At 36.6% G+C, this 19558-nt stretch overlaps 1 protein-coding gene across 3 annotated transcripts in view; it reads right to left on the bottom strand.

Annotated features, from left to right (window-relative positions):
* Positions 1 to 19558, bottom strand: part of sdk1a (sidekick cell adhesion molecule 1a) — a 464366-nt gene that overhangs the window by 93367 nt on the left and 351441 nt on the right. For all 3 annotated transcript variants that reach the window (XM_015360500.2, XM_006637238.3, XM_015360501.2), the window contains 6 exons: positions 19166 to 19333; positions 18659 to 18761; positions 17349 to 17522; positions 12916 to 13052; positions 8168 to 8315; positions 1582 to 1722 (listed from right to left, as the gene is read on the bottom strand). In XM_015360500.2, the coding sequence (XP_015215986.2) occupies positions 1582 to 1722; positions 8168 to 8315; positions 12916 to 13052; positions 17349 to 17522; positions 18659 to 18761; positions 19166 to 19333 (871 nt within the window). The remainder of the gene's footprint in view (positions 1 to 1581; positions 1723 to 8167; positions 8316 to 12915; positions 13053 to 17348; positions 17523 to 18658; positions 18762 to 19165; positions 19334 to 19558) is intronic.

Here is a 19558-nt window from a genome sequence, read left to right as displayed (position 1 = left end):
GATGCCTTAGGAAAAGGCAGGTTAATTACTATGCTGAAAAGTAAAACAAACATCATTTCAGCTGTAGTGCCTTGTTCAGCTGTAGTGGCTTGTTCAGTTGTGCAGGGTAATAAGGGAGAGCAGGAATAGGAGGAAATGGACGGGAGACCACCAGTCTGCAAGAATGACACAGGAGGTTCCAATTTAGCTTCCCTATTGTGTCTATGGACTTTCAAGACACAGCCTTGCAGTCTGCTCAGTGTCACTTTAGATAAGAAAAGCTGAGTCCACTACTTGCTAATGTTTTTTTATCCTTCTTTCTGGCAGTGTGAGGAAAAGTGGACTGTGCAAGCAGGCATTGTGTCATCTTACTTTTAATATGTCATTCCTTAGAAGTAAAAGGGCAATATTTCTTTGTTCTGAGTACTTTTGGCTGTAGGTTTAGATCTGTTGTTTTAAGGGAATGAAAAGGAGGAAGACTACAGAAAACAGGGTTTATACGTCACTTTAACTTCATAGTTAGCCTTAAAATAAAGCCCTCTTGAATATTACAATAACAAGACTTTTGGCAGAACTGCAAACTGGGTATGAACTTCATCACGTATTTGATCACACTGTTTTAGGCCACAGACCAACTCCTAAGAAAACTTCTGATGGTACTCACTAAGACATGCTACCACACACTTTAGTGATAAGGATACATGTTTGTAGTAAAATGGGTTTAACTTAAAATCTTGTTTTAATGATGAGTTAATGGAGTAATTTTGGAGTTTTATAACAGTCTTTGGTTAATTTGGAATTTTACACAAAGTTTAAATGTAATGTGTTTTTTTTTAATCTGGGCAAAGTATGAAGAGGACATTAAAGTCATAGTCACCATCTCTACTTATAGATACTGATTTTTAAAGTTAACAAATATGCTATGTAATGAAAATGAACACAAAGGAGATGAGTACATATTTACTTAGCCTAAAAAAAGAAAGTATTAAAAAATAATACACTGTATACTACAGTTTACACATTTATAATAATCTTTTTGTTTACATGTTCAATAATTTATTTAGCTTCTTGTCTTGAAACTAAACACACTGTATATTACAGGGATAAGCACAGACTTTCTTTTCCCAAATGTTTTGGAACACCTCTCCTTGCATCCCCTGAAAAATAAGCAGCAACATATGTGACAAAGCAAGAGTAAATATAATCTGAAACACAGAAGAAGGTCATATTACTAACACTACTAATAACAATTTATTATAGATAATAATATTAATGTTTAATGACCATGGAGAGACATGACCTCACATCATTCAAAGGACTACACCTTTTTACAGTGGGTCCCCGTCACTATACTGTGGCATGAGGACCCACACAAGACTGCAGGGTGAGCTCCCCCTACTGGCCCCACTAACACCTCTTTCAGCAGCAACCTTTGTTTTCCCAGGAGCTCTCCTATCCAGGTACTGACCAGGCTCACACCTGCTTACCTTCAGTGGGTTGCCAGTTGTGAGCTGCAGGGTAAAATAGCTGTTAATGTAACCTGAGATGTGACCCGAAACACTCCCGACAAAGCTCTTATCACTCTGGGTCAGTGTAGCCCACCTGAGAACGTATCCTCTCAGCACTCCGTTCAGCTCTGGCTCTGGGGGAGGCTGCCACTGGACCATGATGGACTGGTTGGTACGCCCGCTGGCAACAATGTTCTTCGGGGGAGCACTTGGGGGTTCCTCACGAAGCATCAGTCTTCAAAGAGAACCCATTAAGGACATCATATTTCATTCAGCACATTAAACAATCCAGGCATTATTTTAGAGCACAAAATGACATTTCCACCATCTGTTTGCTCTTCATCAGACACTAACCACCAGTTCTGCTACTCTATGGACACATAACAGAAAAATGCCCATGACTGAAAGCATCCATCATCTTGTTGGCTTGTCAAAGACAACAATTTAAACACTCCTGAAGGACTAAATTTGAGGTACTACTCCAGCATTAACACTTTTCCATAATACCTTAAATTAAGATCTCGTAGTTTTTTGTGTTTTCAAAGACAAAATAAAGATATTTGGAAACAGCCGGCAGCTGTTTTGTTTATCAATAAAAATGCAGATATGCCGATTGCAAAATAGTGCCAATGCACTTATAATTCAGGAAACAAACTCAAGAGGGAAATGAAAAACTAAACAAAACCCGGTCATTAATGAAAAATCAGAGTGGCATGTTTGAAGTTGATAAGTAGCTGAATGAGCCAGCTTCTTTAGATCCCAAATTCTGTGCCTGAGGTATCTAGACTGTCTCAGTGCCAGCTGTCAAAGTAAGTGCTTATTAGGCTGTATATCTAATATGCAAAGTAACCCTGAATTTATTTCTGCTTAACAGTCACTGGATTGATTATCAGCTATATAAATGACTTCCTTTTTGATCTCCTTTGCCACATTTACTTCAATTATGATGTGCTGCTTGTTACTCGGATAGTGCATGATCTCCCATAACACTTTAGACTCATAGCCTAAAAAACTGCCCACGATGTCCTCAAACACAAATCTTGTTTATTTCTTTTTGATGCTATTCTTATATCAGCGGAAAATTTGAAATTATCTAATACTCTAATTAGACTAGTTATTACATGCAATGAGTTATACGCATCAAAAAGAAATGCTTAAGATTCATTGTACGATTTGGTTGTACAGTGACTTTCAAAAGAAGACAAGTATCTTATTTACACCATACAAGGGAATGAACAGAATACAATTACAAAATACAAATCAATGGGCAGATTTGGGAGAAATGTGTTTTAACATGTTTCTAATAGGTTTTCCCTGACCTGAAATGAACTGGATCACTGATATCACTCAAAAGACTTCATAATAATATAGCATAATAATCCAATATTATCAAGGCGTCTTACAAAAGCACAATGTACAATACATATTAATTAAGAATTAATCTGATGTTTTGGCTATTATGTCTATTCCATTCAATAGCCATTGAATGTCAAACACTGACAATGATGCTGTAGATACACAGTCTTGCAAACTATGCACTAGTAGACTTAATTATTTTAACGACTGTACTAAAGTCTTAAGCAATGATCACTGTAAATAATATAAATTATATTTAATAAATTATACCTATAGAGTACATATAGAAATACACTATATATAAATATCTATATTTAATTATATACCTGTATACTGTTATAAGAACATAACTGTAAAGTAAATTTTCAAGGACAGTAGTATTGAAGATTCACACATTGCTTATTAAGTCTTTTCCTTTGTACTATAGAAATGCATTCTTTTATAGTCCATGTACTGAACATTGGAGCATTATTAAATCTGAATTAGCAAGTATTCCTGAATTCACTTATCTTGAGAATTCAAAGTTTAATGAGGAATCCTTGGGTTCTTTTAGATTTATAGTTGGTGTCTTCTTAAATCTGGCTTCATTTATTATTCTTTGCTGGAAGTGCTTTTCTTAATTAACACTTTCAATTTCAAACAATAGCAAGCATTACTCCTATATTACTTTGTAAATCTGTCCTGTCTGAACCATATGGAAAACAATCTCCAGCTTGAATGCAGCTGTGCTCTTTGTTGATAGCATTTGCACTATAAAATACATACTAATTAATGTATTCACATTTTATACATCTGATGTGTAACATCTTGCTCTTAAAATAAGATATTTTTATGAGAATGTCACAAATCTTACAGTACAACATAATTCTGATGACAGGGTACAGAAGTCTACATTTCAGTAGTAATGTTCTGCCAGCCATATGAAAATGCTCTCTACAGTGTTACTATGAATAAAAAGTAATATGTACTGTACCTCTATAGACTATGCTCCATATCTTTGTATTCTTTCTTTTGCGTGTGCTATTAAGCCAAAAAATACAAGTACATTTGTATGAAAAATATTAACTTTTTAGTTCCATTCTTTTTGAACATCTTTCCCTGAATAAAGAACTGCAGCTTCTTACACAGACAGCATGTAGCAGAAAAGAATAGCTGTGAGGCATGTCTCTCTGACAAGTCTCTAATAGTCTGCATTGCTTTCAGTCACCAGGAAAAAAGCATTCCTATAAGTACAGCTATATAAAGTAAACACCATGGTTCTTATCAGTTTTATATAATTTTATTACACAAATTCTCTCTATATGCTGTTTATGTCTATTTTCTTCAGCAGTTTCAGGTGTAGCATGTGAGATTTAACTCCATCACTTCTTTAAAGCATTCATTGCAGGGGAAATCAATTAGAAAAAATGAGAAGACCTATTATTTGACTTAAGGTGCTGTAATTAGAATCTAGTTTTAGTTTAAAATATTAGAGACAATGTGTCCAGAAAAGATTTATTATGCATATTCACATTTTAAATTCAAAACATGTCATAATAAATTAATTTCAACTGTGTATAAAATTAAATAATTAAAATGAGTAGAAGTAAGCGGACATTTAGGCAAATGCACAATTGCAACAGCATATGGCTTAGTTACTAGATAATAGCACATACATGAGTATTTTAAATAAAAATATGTACTTCTTGTTGATTATGATCTTTTTCTTAGCGTACCACACATATTATTATTTGTTGGTAGAGTACCACATGAATTTTGTTTCATTTTCATTTCATGCTTCAAAATATTTTGCAGTTATCAGCATTGATATATTTCTAGATGAATCAACATGGTTAATATCTGCACTCCAATGAAATCTCAAATAAAAGCAGGCCTGGAACAATGAGATAAAATAAAAAAGCTAATACTTCTTCCCACATGGAATGTCCAGTTGAATGTCTGCAAGCCAGAACTGACAACAGTGAAAGTGAAAGTTCATTTATGAGTGTTGTGGCATTATGAGAAAAATCAACCTCAGGAAACTTTCCCACACAAGATGGGCAAAACTTACTTTATTAAATGTCTACATGTAAAACTGGGAGAGACATCCCGTCTATTGATGAATTCAAATGTGATAGCCAATGGCCATGGGATCTTCTAATTTTGTTTCCATATGTTTTCTTGTCTACTTAAATTAAATAAATACAAATCACTCTATCCATCTATCCATTTTCTAACTGCAATATCAGGCAACAAAGGGTGCTGTCACAATCATAATCCCTCCTCTAAAGGGTGCTCTGGCCCTTTTGTATTTTAGTTGATTTCATGCACCTGTCCCGTTTTGTCCGTCATAGCACTCCTGCAATGCCGGGTTCTGCATTAGAAGACGGATGCCCGGAGGCCTGCCTAGCATCAAGTCGCCCTACGTCCGCAGCTTGAGGGCTTATTCTTCCGATCGGTGTCCAGACCTGCCGAGTCCTGGGCTCGGAGTGCCTGGCTTCGTTACTGTTTTTATCCTTCTGGTTCCCTGTCCCTGTTCCTGTTCCGGATCCAGTTCCGGTTTTAATCTTGTCAGTCTCGGATTGGATCTCCTGGTTACCCGGACTTTGGATTGCGCCCTGTTTTTCTCTTTTGGATTCCCACTGGACTTGTTCGCCTGCGCTACGCCCCCAGAGCACCAGATCGCAGCCGTCACGCCACCCTGTCTGTCTTCCAGTCCCACTCCTGCTGTGTTTCCCTAGAAGTCTTTTTCCAGTCACTGCCGGATTATAACATCTGCACAGGGTCCTAAACTATGCACTGTGACAGGTGCAAAGTAAGATACACCCTGGATGGTACACCAGCCCATCACAGGGCACACACCGACACAAACATGCACACACTCAAACCTAGGGAGATTTTCTCAGAAGCAGATTAATTTACCTGAATGTCTTTTGGGAGGAAATTTATGTGAAAAAAGGGAGAATATGCAAACTCCACAGAGATAGCACCCCTGGAATCGAACGCAGGGTACCAGAGCTGCATAGCAGCAATGCTAACCATTGCGCTATTGTGCTGCCCTACAAATCATTCATTGATACTTAAACCCTTCACTAGCTTTTCAGTAACTGATTATTTGGAGCGACACAAATGTAAGGAAACTAGTTATATATACTGTGGGATTTAGGCACTGGAGGACCTCATACATTCCTGATGGATTGGCATATTCAGTTTCATCTGATTACAAGGCAGACAATCTCCAACTCTAGGAAAAAATATCTATTAACAGGCCTAAATAGAATCAGAGCTCTAGCTGGGTTCTTTACAACTTAGACAACCTAATTTAAAGTCCCTTTACTGGATGGTTACAGGTGTATCCAGAATTTTAAAATGCATTTGTTTATTTATTACATATATATTTGCCTGAGATTTAATTCAAAGATAAAAAAAAATCTTTAAAATAAAATGTATACAAAAAAGTATACAAAATAAAATTGTATTAATACAAATTTATTTAAAAAAATAATTTCTACCGATAAAAGAATGAACATATTTTATCAGGATGGTAAAAATTGTTTCATTTCAAAGTTAAATATTTTCACCTGTCAAAACATTTAAACAGACAGTTCAGACATACTCCAGAAGATCTCTTGCTTGGTTTCTTGAAGTGGAATTAAGAGCTTTTCACAGTGAGCAGCTTGCTGACAGGCTTAGTAAATTTAAAAAAGATACAGCTTGCTTTTTCATATACAGAAACAAATAATGGTAAAGTAAAACTTTTAAACAAATAATGTTTTTTTAATAAGTTCATAATCAAGTTCATTGTCTAATACAATATTAATTGGGGGCATGAAGCTAAGCAGCTAGGTGTTCAAATTTTAATACCTTCATCAATGTTTGATTTTTCAGCTGACAAGATTAAATGGGGTGCTATGATTAAGTAGCACTGATTACTTGGTAAGTAATATATACTCATGCGATATGATGACAAACTTGTTTTGTAAAGCTGTTATTCAGAGGAATTTAATGGTTGAGGTAGCCTTATTATAATAAACATGTGAGAATAACAGAGTCATTAAGACCATCCGAGAAACATTAAAAAATACTGCATTTTTTCCAAGACAGTATTTATTTCAAATTCTATTGTCAAATTAATCTCGTTGTTCCATCATTTTCAAATACATGTTAATTCCCTTTCAAATGAAGAAAAAAGAAAAATCACTGCCTGACATTTCTTTGTGTTTTTTCTGTGATTTTATTTGCTAGATTAATGAAATATGAAATAAAAATCAATGTTTTAATTATTCCATTATGCTGAATCAGTGTTATAAATTAAGTCTGTACCCCTTCTAAGATGTGTTGTGGTTTTGGCAAAGACAAGAAATGGGAAATTTAGGAAGCTCTGTTCAATAAAGTCTGATGAATATAAATTGCTCAATATGGAGTAAATGGATGCCACATGCCTTTGGAACAAAAAATAATGCCACTATTTTCCTGTGCAAAACAACTACAATTTAGTATGTCTTGCTGAAGGAACTGTGGTTATTTCCACAGCATAAATGCTGTGCCAGATTACACTCTGTACATTAACTGTAGTGGCACTGTTCTAACTCAGTGACAACTATAAAGGAACAAATGCTTTACTTATCTATAAACAAAGATATCTACTTACAAAATTAATTGTTTAGTGTATAAATGAACAAAATACAACTCAAAATAGGAAAAATCACACAAATCAGACAAAGGTCTTTTCTTGACCCCCTTAATCATTAAGGCTGATGTTACAGTATTGTGCGATCTTACAGGAAATTGATTCAGCTTTTATTCAGCGATGAGCACTAGATTAAGTTACAAGTTATTTTCTGATCATAACTGAAATAGCTTTACCTTCATGGTAAGTTACAATGAGTTTTTTCTGCCCTAATTAACAAGGCAAAAACACAGCCATCTTGTGGATGAATGGTCTCATGCATGTTATATATTTAAAACTTTTGTAGTTTTTTCCTGCTAAATTACTTTAAAATCGCATTATTTTATTTAACAAGTTTTGAAAAGGACAGCATGGTGGAGTGATAGTTCATACAGCTTTCTCGCAGCTGTAGGGCACAGGTTTGGATTTGGGGCTAGGCTGCCTTTATTTGCGGTGTTTCCCAGCTAGTCCTAGTTGTCAAAGACACTCTAGAACACTAAACAGGGAACACTAAATAGCTTCTCATGATGGATGGGACTTCTGCACCCTCTTTCAGACCAAAAACAGATTGTGACAGCAACAAAAATATTTTGCTTATTCTTTAATAGTGATCACAACTAAGAATAATAAAATAAGCTGTTCTATGCTTGACAAGGCAAAGGCAAAGAATACATACCTGTTAGTCTCTGTGCTGTACTGCCCCTTCCCAACCTGGTTAACTGCACACACTCTGAACTGGTAGGTTCGAGCTGGCGTTAACCCCTTCACCACTGCCCCTGTCATTGCGGGGGCTACTTTGGGTAAATAGACCTTCCATGGGGAGTCTACAATTCAAACAGAAAATAGTTTTGGACAGAAAAAAGAATAAGTAACATTTTTAGATATTTGTAAGCATTTTAAAAGCATGTTCACCTTTGTAGAATTGTTTAAACAATTTCAGAGGGAGGCATAAATTGACAGTAAATGTCTTTCACCCAAAAAAACGACAGTACCAACATGTGTCACAAGGAATTATGGGTTAAAGCTGAAACTGAACGATTCCAAGAAACAATTACAGAGAATGGAGTTTTAAATTTAAAATCTCAAGCATGCTATACAATATTTTGTAGAAAATATTTCAGATGCATTATCTATCCCTATGTCCAATAAAAAAACCTACATCCATCACTGTGCCTTTCAAATTGCATTCATATAGACTTTGCATTATTTTAAATTTGTAGCATGGCCTGAAACAGCTGTTGTTGCTCTGAGCTCTGTACAAAGGGTTAAGCAATATAATTTAACATCTTGAGATCTCCATCTGAAATTCAGTAGGCAATAATATATTTCATTATTTCATTGTATTTCATTCTCGGTTTTGTTTAAAAGATCGATGAGTCTTAACCTGTAGACAAACAGAACCTTAATTGAGCAAAGGTTGCAAGCCATCACTTCTTCACAGTTGTATTTTCTGATGTCCTTCTGAAAGGGGTGAATGATCCATCAATAAAAACTCTCCACTTTACAAATCTTCCAAAAAGTACGAGTATTGCGAAAAGGAAGTTTAAGAATTTGATGGGAATCAGATTTACAAGTAAACACCTGAGCTGATCCTAACGCTGAGCAATCCCAATGTTCAATCATATCTAAGATACAGTAGGTCCTGCGCTGACTCAGGATTGCCCTGTCTTCTAAGTACAACCTGACTTTTAGGCAGTTTTCTTATAAGAAGGGGATGTTAACAAGTAATACCTCCCACAGTTGATAAAAAACACCCTATCAAGCCAGAAAACAAAAACTGGATAGCCATCTGCATATTTGCCAAAATAACGCTTACGCCATGATGACACATGTGCCTTTTGTATCCACTGCTTGCTTCTTCACTGTCCTTTGTGATTTGTTATTTGGTTTTCTTGATAATGACAGATGCAGCGTGTGGTTTTTCTGATGCATGCTCCATTTTTGACTCATTTTTACCTTTTTACAGGGATCAAATTCTGCTTTTTGTAAACAATAGCTAGATGGTTGCTCTTCACTCCTCTGTTTCTGGAAAGAAGAGAATCTTTCATTTCAGGGTGGTGAATGTGATGATTGTTGGCACATTTTAATTAAAGAAGTATGCTTGAGCAGCTCAGATTGGAGCTGACTAAAGCCCCCTTCAGTAAATGCTGGAGCTAAAATGATGAAGATCACTGTTTGGACAGAAGCCAGTTTAAGTTAAGGTTCCACTGCAAATGGGGCATGAATTAAACATTTGTCATTGTGTTTTCTTATCTTTGCAAAAGTCCCAATCTCGGCACATTACAGGAACTTCACCCTCAGTTCTATCTTATTACCCTGCAGTCTCAAGACTTCATACACCTGATACAAGCAAATTAATGGTCTATAAATCAAATAAAATATCCACGCCATGCTCCTCAGAAACACAGGATTTGAGTACAGTATGTACCTGAACAACTCTGACTATTACCTGCCCTGCATCGTATGTTTACTATAGAACTCAAGATGGCAAGCATATTTTATTTCATTTGTTTTTGGTTTCACAGACCCCTGCCTCAATTAATTCAGAAATATATTAAGTGGTAGGTGGTATAGCGGAGCACTGGTTAGCATTTTTTCCTTGAAGTGAAATCTTGGGTGCTCTCTGTGTGGAGTTTGTACTGTATGTTTGCCCTATGTTTTATACCCATGCTAAAGTATTACATAAAATGAAATAAAAATATTGAAGATATAAATACAAATATATAAAATGTAGTTGCATACAAATTAGTCTACACTGTCGAAAGATGTACTTGCATGTTAATTGGTTTCTAGGAAAATTGACTCTATGACCCTATGAAAAATGTGTGCTCATGTCTGTGTCTGTGTGTGCCCTGTAATGGACTGGCATCCCATCCAGGGTGTGCCACTCCTTGCACCGATTGCTTGCCAGGATAGGCTTTTCCCATGCCCATGACCTTGAATTGAATGAAGCACTTAGAAAATGGATGGATAATTTGTCGAGTTTTTAATGCCATGTCAATCAAATGTATATGTTAATCAATTTCTCAGTTCAATGCAGGCTTTTACTGCACATACAGGAGTAGTGTTCAAAACATGAGCAAGAGAAAAATTGTTTTTGAAGACAAAGACAAGAAATAGTAGAAGACACTGGTCATCAATTACACTACATGGACTCTCATTCATGACTGTGTTGGGAGAACAACACCATTCAAAACTAACTTTATTAGTCAATAAGATATTGTGACCTTTTGCCTGAAAAGATATGGGCAACTAATGTAAAAACTCCTGGGAAATGTAATTTCGAGGGAATGTTTTTCAATCTTTAAGGCATTGGCGACAAAACTACTTTCCAGCTTTTTTGCAATGCAGTATATTAAAACACGCATCATGCAGAGATCACCCTGTCTTTTTTAATTGGCACCATAAAGGGACTGCTGTGAATGGCATAAAACCAAATTCACTGAGACAATCAATTATCTAAATACATGTGGTGGGATTTCAATAACAGCTTTCTGAAACACACTGGGTATAATAGGATAACAGGCAAACCTGATGCAGCAGCCACTTCAATGACATTCTAGTTCCTATTACAGTCTATGCAGTGCATGTGGCACTATGAGTCAGGTTTACACTGAAGAAGTGCTTTAAGTTCTGCTTATAAGCAGCTTAATGTAGCACATAGTCGAATTCAGCTCTATAGTCTATTAATCCCCATGTCACCTCAGGGCTTGGCTCTGTTTATACACTGCGTCTGTAGAATACTTTATTTATTCATTCCTTTCCTTTCCCTGTCTCAGTCTCACACACCCTTCCCTATGCAAGATAAGTGATCTAGGAGTAAAGAAAGATTAAACTGAACAGTAATGCAAACCAACTGCATTTATCTCATTTTCAGTGGATTTGCAGAGGGTAGAAGGGTGTTATTTGTGTGTGTACCTGTGTTGATGTTTGTTGCTATAGTTGCAAAGTTAATGGCTAAAGCACTTCTTTAAAAAAATGACAACTTTGCTATAGTGGCAATAAAAACAAAGGAATGCCCCACTCCCCTGCCAAACACAGGATAGGGGAAGGAAGTTAATGTATTGTTCAGTAACCAGTTTTATCAATAAAACACAGAGATATGGTTTCTGAGTTTCTGCGAGACAGAGCAATAAAATTGCAATTCACAAGCTGTACTTCATTTCCAGTGTCTGGGAAAAAGCAAGTGCCAGACATTCATTTAACAGCTTATATCTCCATGTCACATGTTCCAGGAGCTGTTTTAGGAAACATATCTGCTTAGGTGCCTTGAAGTTCGTGAAACAGGAAGGAAACAAGACAGGGAGAACTCTTCCTTTGAGGGACTGGTATCCTGTCTTTGAGAAACACACAAAATGAACATTAATTGACTAACTATCGTTAGTTGAACATTAATTAAGTTCAACTATAACCTGGGATACAAAAAATTCTCGTTACAACTACTGAGTATAACAGGCACTACCATTTTTTCCAGACAGGGTAAAAGAGAATTTAAACATGTCCTAACTGTAGTTTTTTTTGTAACTTAGTGTCTTTAACACATGTCTAACATAAGAAATTAAAGTTGTTGTGAAAAGCTATTGCTGTTTTTCAAATATACTGTATGCTCTTTAATCTAGTTGTTAAAGAAACATTTTAAAAGATACCAAAATTACAAATTTGCAGGCCTCTATAATTCAGATTCAGAAGAGACAAGATGGAGAACACTGTACTCTGTCAGTAATTATGAAAAATAATCTAGACAATTATTCAAATACTGGACCACTACTGTGCTCTTTGCAAAATGTCTCCTTGAGATGAAACTGGCCTAAAGTATTTTAGAAATAAAAGTGAGGACATATTCTCAAGCATTTCAATTTAAAGATCTCTAGGTTAGGTTCTCTGATTATCTTCAGACAAATCTTTTTCTGAGAATGCATTTAAAGATCAATGTATGCACTGAAGACTGGTGTTGTTACATCATGTATTATAGCCAACATGTGAGCTAACCTAGCTTTCATGAAGATCAATGCATGCATCACTTAGTGTTAATAACTGGACCGTTAATAACAGAAGCATTCTTGAATCTGATGGGAAAGGCAAACACAGAGACCGTCACCCTGAAGCAATGTGACAGAGCTGAACAAGGGGCTTAACCATCTTCTTACCACCTAAAACAAACTAAACACACTACCACTACTGCCAAGACAAAATACCACCATCAAAAATAAACAAATAAAAAGACAAATAGAGAAATAAATTACATCTGATATAAGCTAAATATTGCTGGAGTACAGAAGAATATTTTTCTCAGAAGATGTGACAGTGTGGACTGTTTCATTTGATTACACTCGAAGAAATGACAGAGAGATAGAAAATAGTACATCGTTGCTGAAGGCATTCTTTCAGATCTTCCATACATCCTTATTTTTCAGGTTGACTTACTGTTTTCAGACAGCTCCACAACATAGTACAGGAGGGGACTGTTTCCATCAAAAGGGCGGACCCAGAAGAGATCCACTGTGCGGCTGTCAGAGGCATTCAAACTGGCCTGCAGATTACGAGGGGAGTGGGGCAGTTCACTGGAAAAAAACAAAAGACCAGACAAAAACATGAAGCCCAGTTTGCCTCTGAACAACCAGGGCTGGCCTCTCACCAGCAATACCACATGCAAGGACCAATCTGGCTGAGAGGATCCACCGATTCTGAATCTAAGGAGCAATAGTTTAGCTAGTTAAGAGAGAATCAGCAATGTTTCACATTTTTATTAGTCAGTAAATAAATGCATATACAAATAAATAAAGATTTTGCCACACATTAACTATATTTAAAGCTTTTGTAATGTAAAACCTTAAGTTAATTTAACCTGCGCTGTACCTGGATCATGTTTAAATATTCAAGCTTATAATGGAGAGAAAAAATGTTAAGTAGATTTATTGTGCTCTCAACAGCTGCTGAGAGCTCTCGTTTTTTTCTTTTTTATGCAAATAAGGAATTTAAACATGTACTCGCTGAACTCTCAGCACTGCAGTTAACAAATTTCAGATCTGTAAAGCTATATGAGATTATCTGTAATTGCAAGTACCTGTAGTAAAATTATTTGTTGATATATAAAACCTGATTGAGAATAACAAAGGCAAATTGATTTTTGTATCAGTTCAGCACAAATTCCATTTAAAGGACAGCACCCATAATTAACAAGTTAATATCTGAATAAAGTACTCCCTTTCCTAAGTTTACTGTAAATATTCAAAGTATTTCTACTTTGACAGAAAACAAACCTTTAATTTGACATGTAGAATTTCATCCAACTATAAACATTCATAGCCAACCTACAATATGCTTAATGGTTGATCTCTACTTTTTTAATAAGAATATAAAACATCTTATTTCTAGGAACACAATATTTCTCTTTCTTTTCAAACTAATGATGATTTTCCTATTAAATTCATATAAAGTTCTGACTCACTGTATAAATATAAGTTATTATTAAATTCCTACTTGTCTAAGCAAAGCCTTACTCCTTAAAAATAAAGTTTAATTAAAAAATATGCGCTCCAATAGTAATTATTAATTTACGAAGCTGCTCTGTGAATATGACAGGAATGTTTTATTAAAATGCAGAGATGTTCCTGAGAAGTAAAGACTTTTCTTTTTAATGTGCCCTGGTTTGATTAAGCATTATGGTTACGGGGCTGATATTTTTGTGAATTACTTATCAGCCAAGCTGGACAGGTATAGTGTAACAATTCTAGCGACCACTGTGAGGACCTGCAGGGCTCAACAGTAGCTATAGAACAACTGGTATCCCTCTGAGAGCCATCAATACAATTGCTACATTTGTGGGGACTCCTCGAGAAAAAAATATCTACCCCTCAAGTTGATTTTTCAGTAATCCTTCCAGAACTGAACAGCAGAGCTGCAGAAAGTTATATTGTTTATGCAGAGAACACAATATACCAGAAACTCATTATATATAAAATTAAATCCTTTAACTTAGTATTATAATGTACATCTATTTCAAGGCACATGCAGTGCCTTGCAAAAGTATTCAGACCCTTGCACAATCTTCACATTTTTGCTATAAAGCTTGCAGTCTTGATAATTTAAAACAGCAACTGATATTTGTTATATACACACCCTAATCCACATGTTCAAAGCAAAAACAAAAGAAACGGAGGATATGAAAGAAAAATAGAAAAGTCCCAATTGCATTAGTATTAAAAATGACCTTAATGAGCCATACAACTACAGTAGGTGAGTAACCTCTAGTTGACCCCTAAGTGCACTCATGGTTTTCATGATTTCAGAATAAAAAAAATAAGGTTGCTTGATAATATAGAGAATTCAAGAAAATATTCAACCATGAAGACTAAGAAGTTTTCAAAGCAAGTCAGGGATAAAGTGGCTGAAAGTACAGATCAGGAAAAGAGCACAAAAAATATCACAGACTCCCTGTGAGCTCAATCATCAAGAAATGGAAGGTGCATTATAACACAGAGACATTGCTTAGATTAGCAATGAGCTGGTAGGAAAGGTGGAAACTGGCAACTAAACCAATGGCAACTTTAGAAAGAGCTACAGAGTTCAATGGATGACTTAGGGAGAACACTTCACAAAGCTGGCCTCTAAAGCCAGAGTGGAATACCCATCTCGTATTGGACCTGGAGTTTTCAACAAAACACCTGAGTAATCTGCAAAAAATTGCCAAAGGTTATTGTTATTTTGCAAGTTTTTGGTCTAAGTGCCAAACAGTATGTTTGGTGCAGACTCAACTCCAGACCCAAGAGCAGTACATCTTCTTGTCAACATCATCATGATAGTCAAGAGTGAAAGTCCTTAATAAGATCACTTTATTGGCCATATACAATTTATTGTATTAGGAATTTGTCTTTTTGCATACCCCAACTTGCTCTCCATGAGACACACAGACAGGCTTGGGGGCAGAGCACAGGGTCAGCCATTTATACGTTGACGTTAAGGGCCTTGCTCAGGGGCCCAACGGTGTAGAATTCCTCTCCCCGCCAGATTCAAACCGGCAACCTTCCAGCCACAGGCACAGATCCTGAGCCACAGAGCCACCACACCACCCAGCCCAGCCAAAGTCCTGATTTGAATCCTATTGAGAATCTGTGGAATATCTCCCATCCAACTTGAGAAAACCTGGGCAAATCTTCTCAGATGAATTAGTATAAATTGCACCAAGCTGGTGTGAGTTCAAGGAAGTTAGTTAAGACTTATCCATTTGCTTCCACCAAATATTGAGTTCAACGATCTGAATATTTATGCAGTCAACATATTACAGTTTTTTTCTTTATTGCTTCTGACATTTCATGCAACCTATCTTACCATAGAAGTCTTTAATTCAAACATTTAGCTTTTGAATGATATATTAAGTTAAACAAATATGTATCATTTCATTATTTCATAAAACAGGATAACAAGGGTCTGAATACTTTTGTTAGACACTGCATGTCACATTCTGATAGAAAGGGTGTGCTGTAGTTCGAAGTGGTTTTGTTTGCCATCGTCTTGGCTAATATATGATGGCAAACCATTAGCAGGAATTCAGGAACGCGGGTATTTGTGAGTGAGACGTTACTCTGGCCAAACAGGACCGTCTGCAAAAGTTAGTGATCGGGAAAGTTAGTGAAGTTCTGGTATTTAATGAATAAGGAATAATATGAAGATTAACGAAGACTGAGAATTGGGCAACAAACAGTAAATCTCCTATTAAGCGAAGACCAGCTGATGGAAGAGGACCTTGCAGTCTTCCTTAAGAGAGCACCAATGGATCAAAACTAGGATCCTGGACGGGGTCCAAATAAACATGACAGACCATTTAAATTGTGACAAAATGTCTCCTTGGTAGAATCTTATTTGCAGAAAACAAAGAAACAACTTAGACATAGCCTTTATCTTCTTTAACAACACATGTATGTAAAATAATAGAAATTACACTGTATATGCAAAAATACAATGCTATTGTGTCAAAATAAGCAGGCAGGTGGATGCCCAGGACTTGGGTGACATTCAAGTGGAATTATACAATGCAATAATGCAAAGACATTATTATCTGTCACTGATGTTTCCATTGCAGGATCCAGTTGAACAACATAATAACAGAAGGAATGAAGAAAAAAACATGTCTTTTAAATCAAAGAGTGAGCCAGTAGTAGAGACTAATTTTATAATCATCTCAGGATTCTGTTCTGCTCCTTAAGGGGGACAGGAACATAAGAAAGGCTGAAAACCTATTGCTATCATAATACCATTGACAGTGACCCCCCCCTTGACGGAGCAAAAGTGCACTCTCTGTCTCTACCCTCCTGAATTTGCTAGTCAGGGACAGAAATTACTGAGCAGTCTGTGGATATAACCTCTGATCCCACACTACTTTGAAGCAACATCTTCCTATGACAGTTAATAGAGTCTTTTAATGCTACTTCTGAGAATTTTCCAGTTCAATATACGATAATTAGCAAGTCACTGCTACCTCAAAATGAGATTCACTTAACTATTACAAATAAAAAAAGGAAACTGCAGACATACAAAGAAATATAGTAAACACCGATACTTTGTTTTAAAAAAGGAGCAGTTCAGTCTAGCACAAGGCCGTTCAGCTTGTTGTGTTTTACAATCCACTCCTGGGTAAGATCTCAAAATAGCTAGCATCCTAATCATTACACTGGTCCTGGTAATTGTAGAATCAACTAATTAAGAAGCTGGTTGTAGTAACATTCTGCAATGGAGTATAATGCAGGTGCTGTATTTTCGAGCGAACCTGATGTAGTGGGTTGCCATGTTTCAATTAATTAAAGCACACACAGTAAAAACCTTCCAACATAAGATAAGCATTTCAAAACTGAAATACTCACATAACCTCCAGACGAGCTGATTTTGAGTCATTGCCAGCCTGAGACAGCACCTCACATGTGTAGTCTCCGATGTCCCCTGACCAAGTCTGGCTGATCTGGAGAGACCCCTCCTTCACACTGATCCTGCCACCCTTTGTGCTGCTGAGAACTGTTCCATCCTTTTTCCACACAAACCTATGGATCAATCAGTCAATCAAGGTATATTTATCAAATGCACAACAATACAGCATATAGCAGTGGTTGTCGGCAATTAAATACTCTTCCGCAAGCTCACAAGGAGAGATAGGACAGAAGTTGATAGAATTAAGCTTACAGAGTTGAATACAATAAATTATATTGTAAATTTACAAGATTTACGCAATTAATAACATAAGGAGATATGGTAGGGATATGAGGTGTCAGGGTAAAAAAAACGCAGGTGCCCCTTTCAGTTTCAAGTGGACTGACTATATATCAGTGGTCGTTTGGGTAATTGCTGATGGCTGCCGTGGTTGGCTGTTTTGCAGACTTATTGCCTGAGAGAAAAAGCTGTTTTGAAATCTGTTCGGTCTTTGTATGCTTCGGTATCGTTTTCCAGACGGTAGTAGAGAAAACAGATTATGGTTGGGGTGACCAGGGTCCTTGAGAATAGACCTGGCCTTCTTGAGGCATCTAACAGAGTAGATATCCTCTATGTTCAGTAGCACGCAGCCGGTGATGTGCTGTGATGATTTCACCACCCTCTGCAATGCTTTGCGCTCAAGGATGGAGCAGCTCCCATACCAGGCAGTGATGCAGCCAGTCAGGATACTCTCAATAGTGCACCTGTAGAAGTTAGCCAGGATATGTGACGGCATGCTGAACTTCTTAAGTCTGTGAAGAAAGAATAGGCGCTACGGTGCTGTCTTGGCTACGCAGCTGGTGTGGTAGAACAAGGTTAGGTCTTCTGTGATGTTAACACCTAGGAATTTAAAAACGTTGACCCTTTCCACTGCACTCCCACTGATGTAAATGGGTGCGTGGTCTGCTCTTTAATGTTTTCTGTGAAACACATTTCTAAATGAAGCCCCATAAATTAAGTACTACAGTCATGAGGGTTGTTCAAAGGAATTAAAAGTGTTTTAGTAAGTGACACATAATGATCAGTTATGGATATGGATTTTTTTAATGGGCTCTATCTGTAAGCAAGTGTTAACAGCTTTTGTAAAAAATGAAACACATACAAACAATGAATAAAAATAGTAAGCATATAAAATGGTCACAGCTGATTGTGTCGAGATGTAGACAGACATACTGCTAATATCTTTAAAGGGCATATCATTTTCTTTCACCTGACAGACACTCTAGGGTCATAGGTTGCATGGCACTCCAGCACTGCGGTTGTTCCTTTGATGACACGCCTATCCTCAGGAGGCTTGGATATGGAGGTGCGGCCTGGCAGAAACAAACACATTAGACAAAACAGAAGCAATTCCCTGACAAGCCATGCAAAAAAGAAAAAAGAGCTATGTGACTAGATAGAAGGGAATTAATTTGGACAGGAATACTTTAGAACACTGCTTCTTCTTCTTTCTTATGTGTTACAAGTCATTGAATAAGAGGGCAAATTTTTTTCTCAAGAAACATAATCACAGTGTAAAAAACAGACATATCATGAAGGAAAGACTAAAATAATAACTTTGCCAATTGGATGGTTAAATTGCTGTTTTTTACATCATATTTATTCAGCAAATGATCAGAAACTTTCATTTAATTAAGTGAAAGACTTAGTCTTGGAAAGAAAGACTTGGTAGGCCTCTATTGTCTTAACAGGAAAAATATTGCACGTGCATCCTTACTCCACACAATCATTGAGGCTGTTGCATTGATGGCTCCCTCGGAGTTTGTGGAGTAGCAGGTGTAGTTCCCCGAGTCCTGGAGGAAGACAGGGCTCACCTGCAGCCCCCCAGACTCCAGAAGTGTGAATCGGGGTATCTGGACAGAACCACTTGCCAAAATCTGACCACCTGTAATATATAAAGGGATAGGAGTCAGATTCATACAGGGCTGGGAAACTATGTTAAAATCCAGCATTTCTGAATGATTGTAATACTGACCGAGAGACCCATTCACAAGGGAAGTCCCTTTGAAAAGGCAAATTAATGCTACCTGACTCAGAATGGCTAAATAATATCTTATTTTATCAATTTGCAAATTACCTTTTTTTCTAGTTGCAAAAGCTTTTTACATTT

The sequence above is a fragment of the Lepisosteus oculatus genome, chromosome 19 (genome assembly GCF_040954835.1).
Source record: "Lepisosteus oculatus isolate fLepOcu1 chromosome 19, fLepOcu1.hap2, whole genome shotgun sequence".
Classification (NCBI taxonomy): domain Eukaryota; kingdom Metazoa; phylum Chordata; class Actinopteri; order Semionotiformes; family Lepisosteidae; genus Lepisosteus; species Lepisosteus oculatus.
The sequence above is the reverse complement of the archived record's forward strand: the minus strand, read 5'-3'. Positions and strand labels throughout refer to the sequence as shown.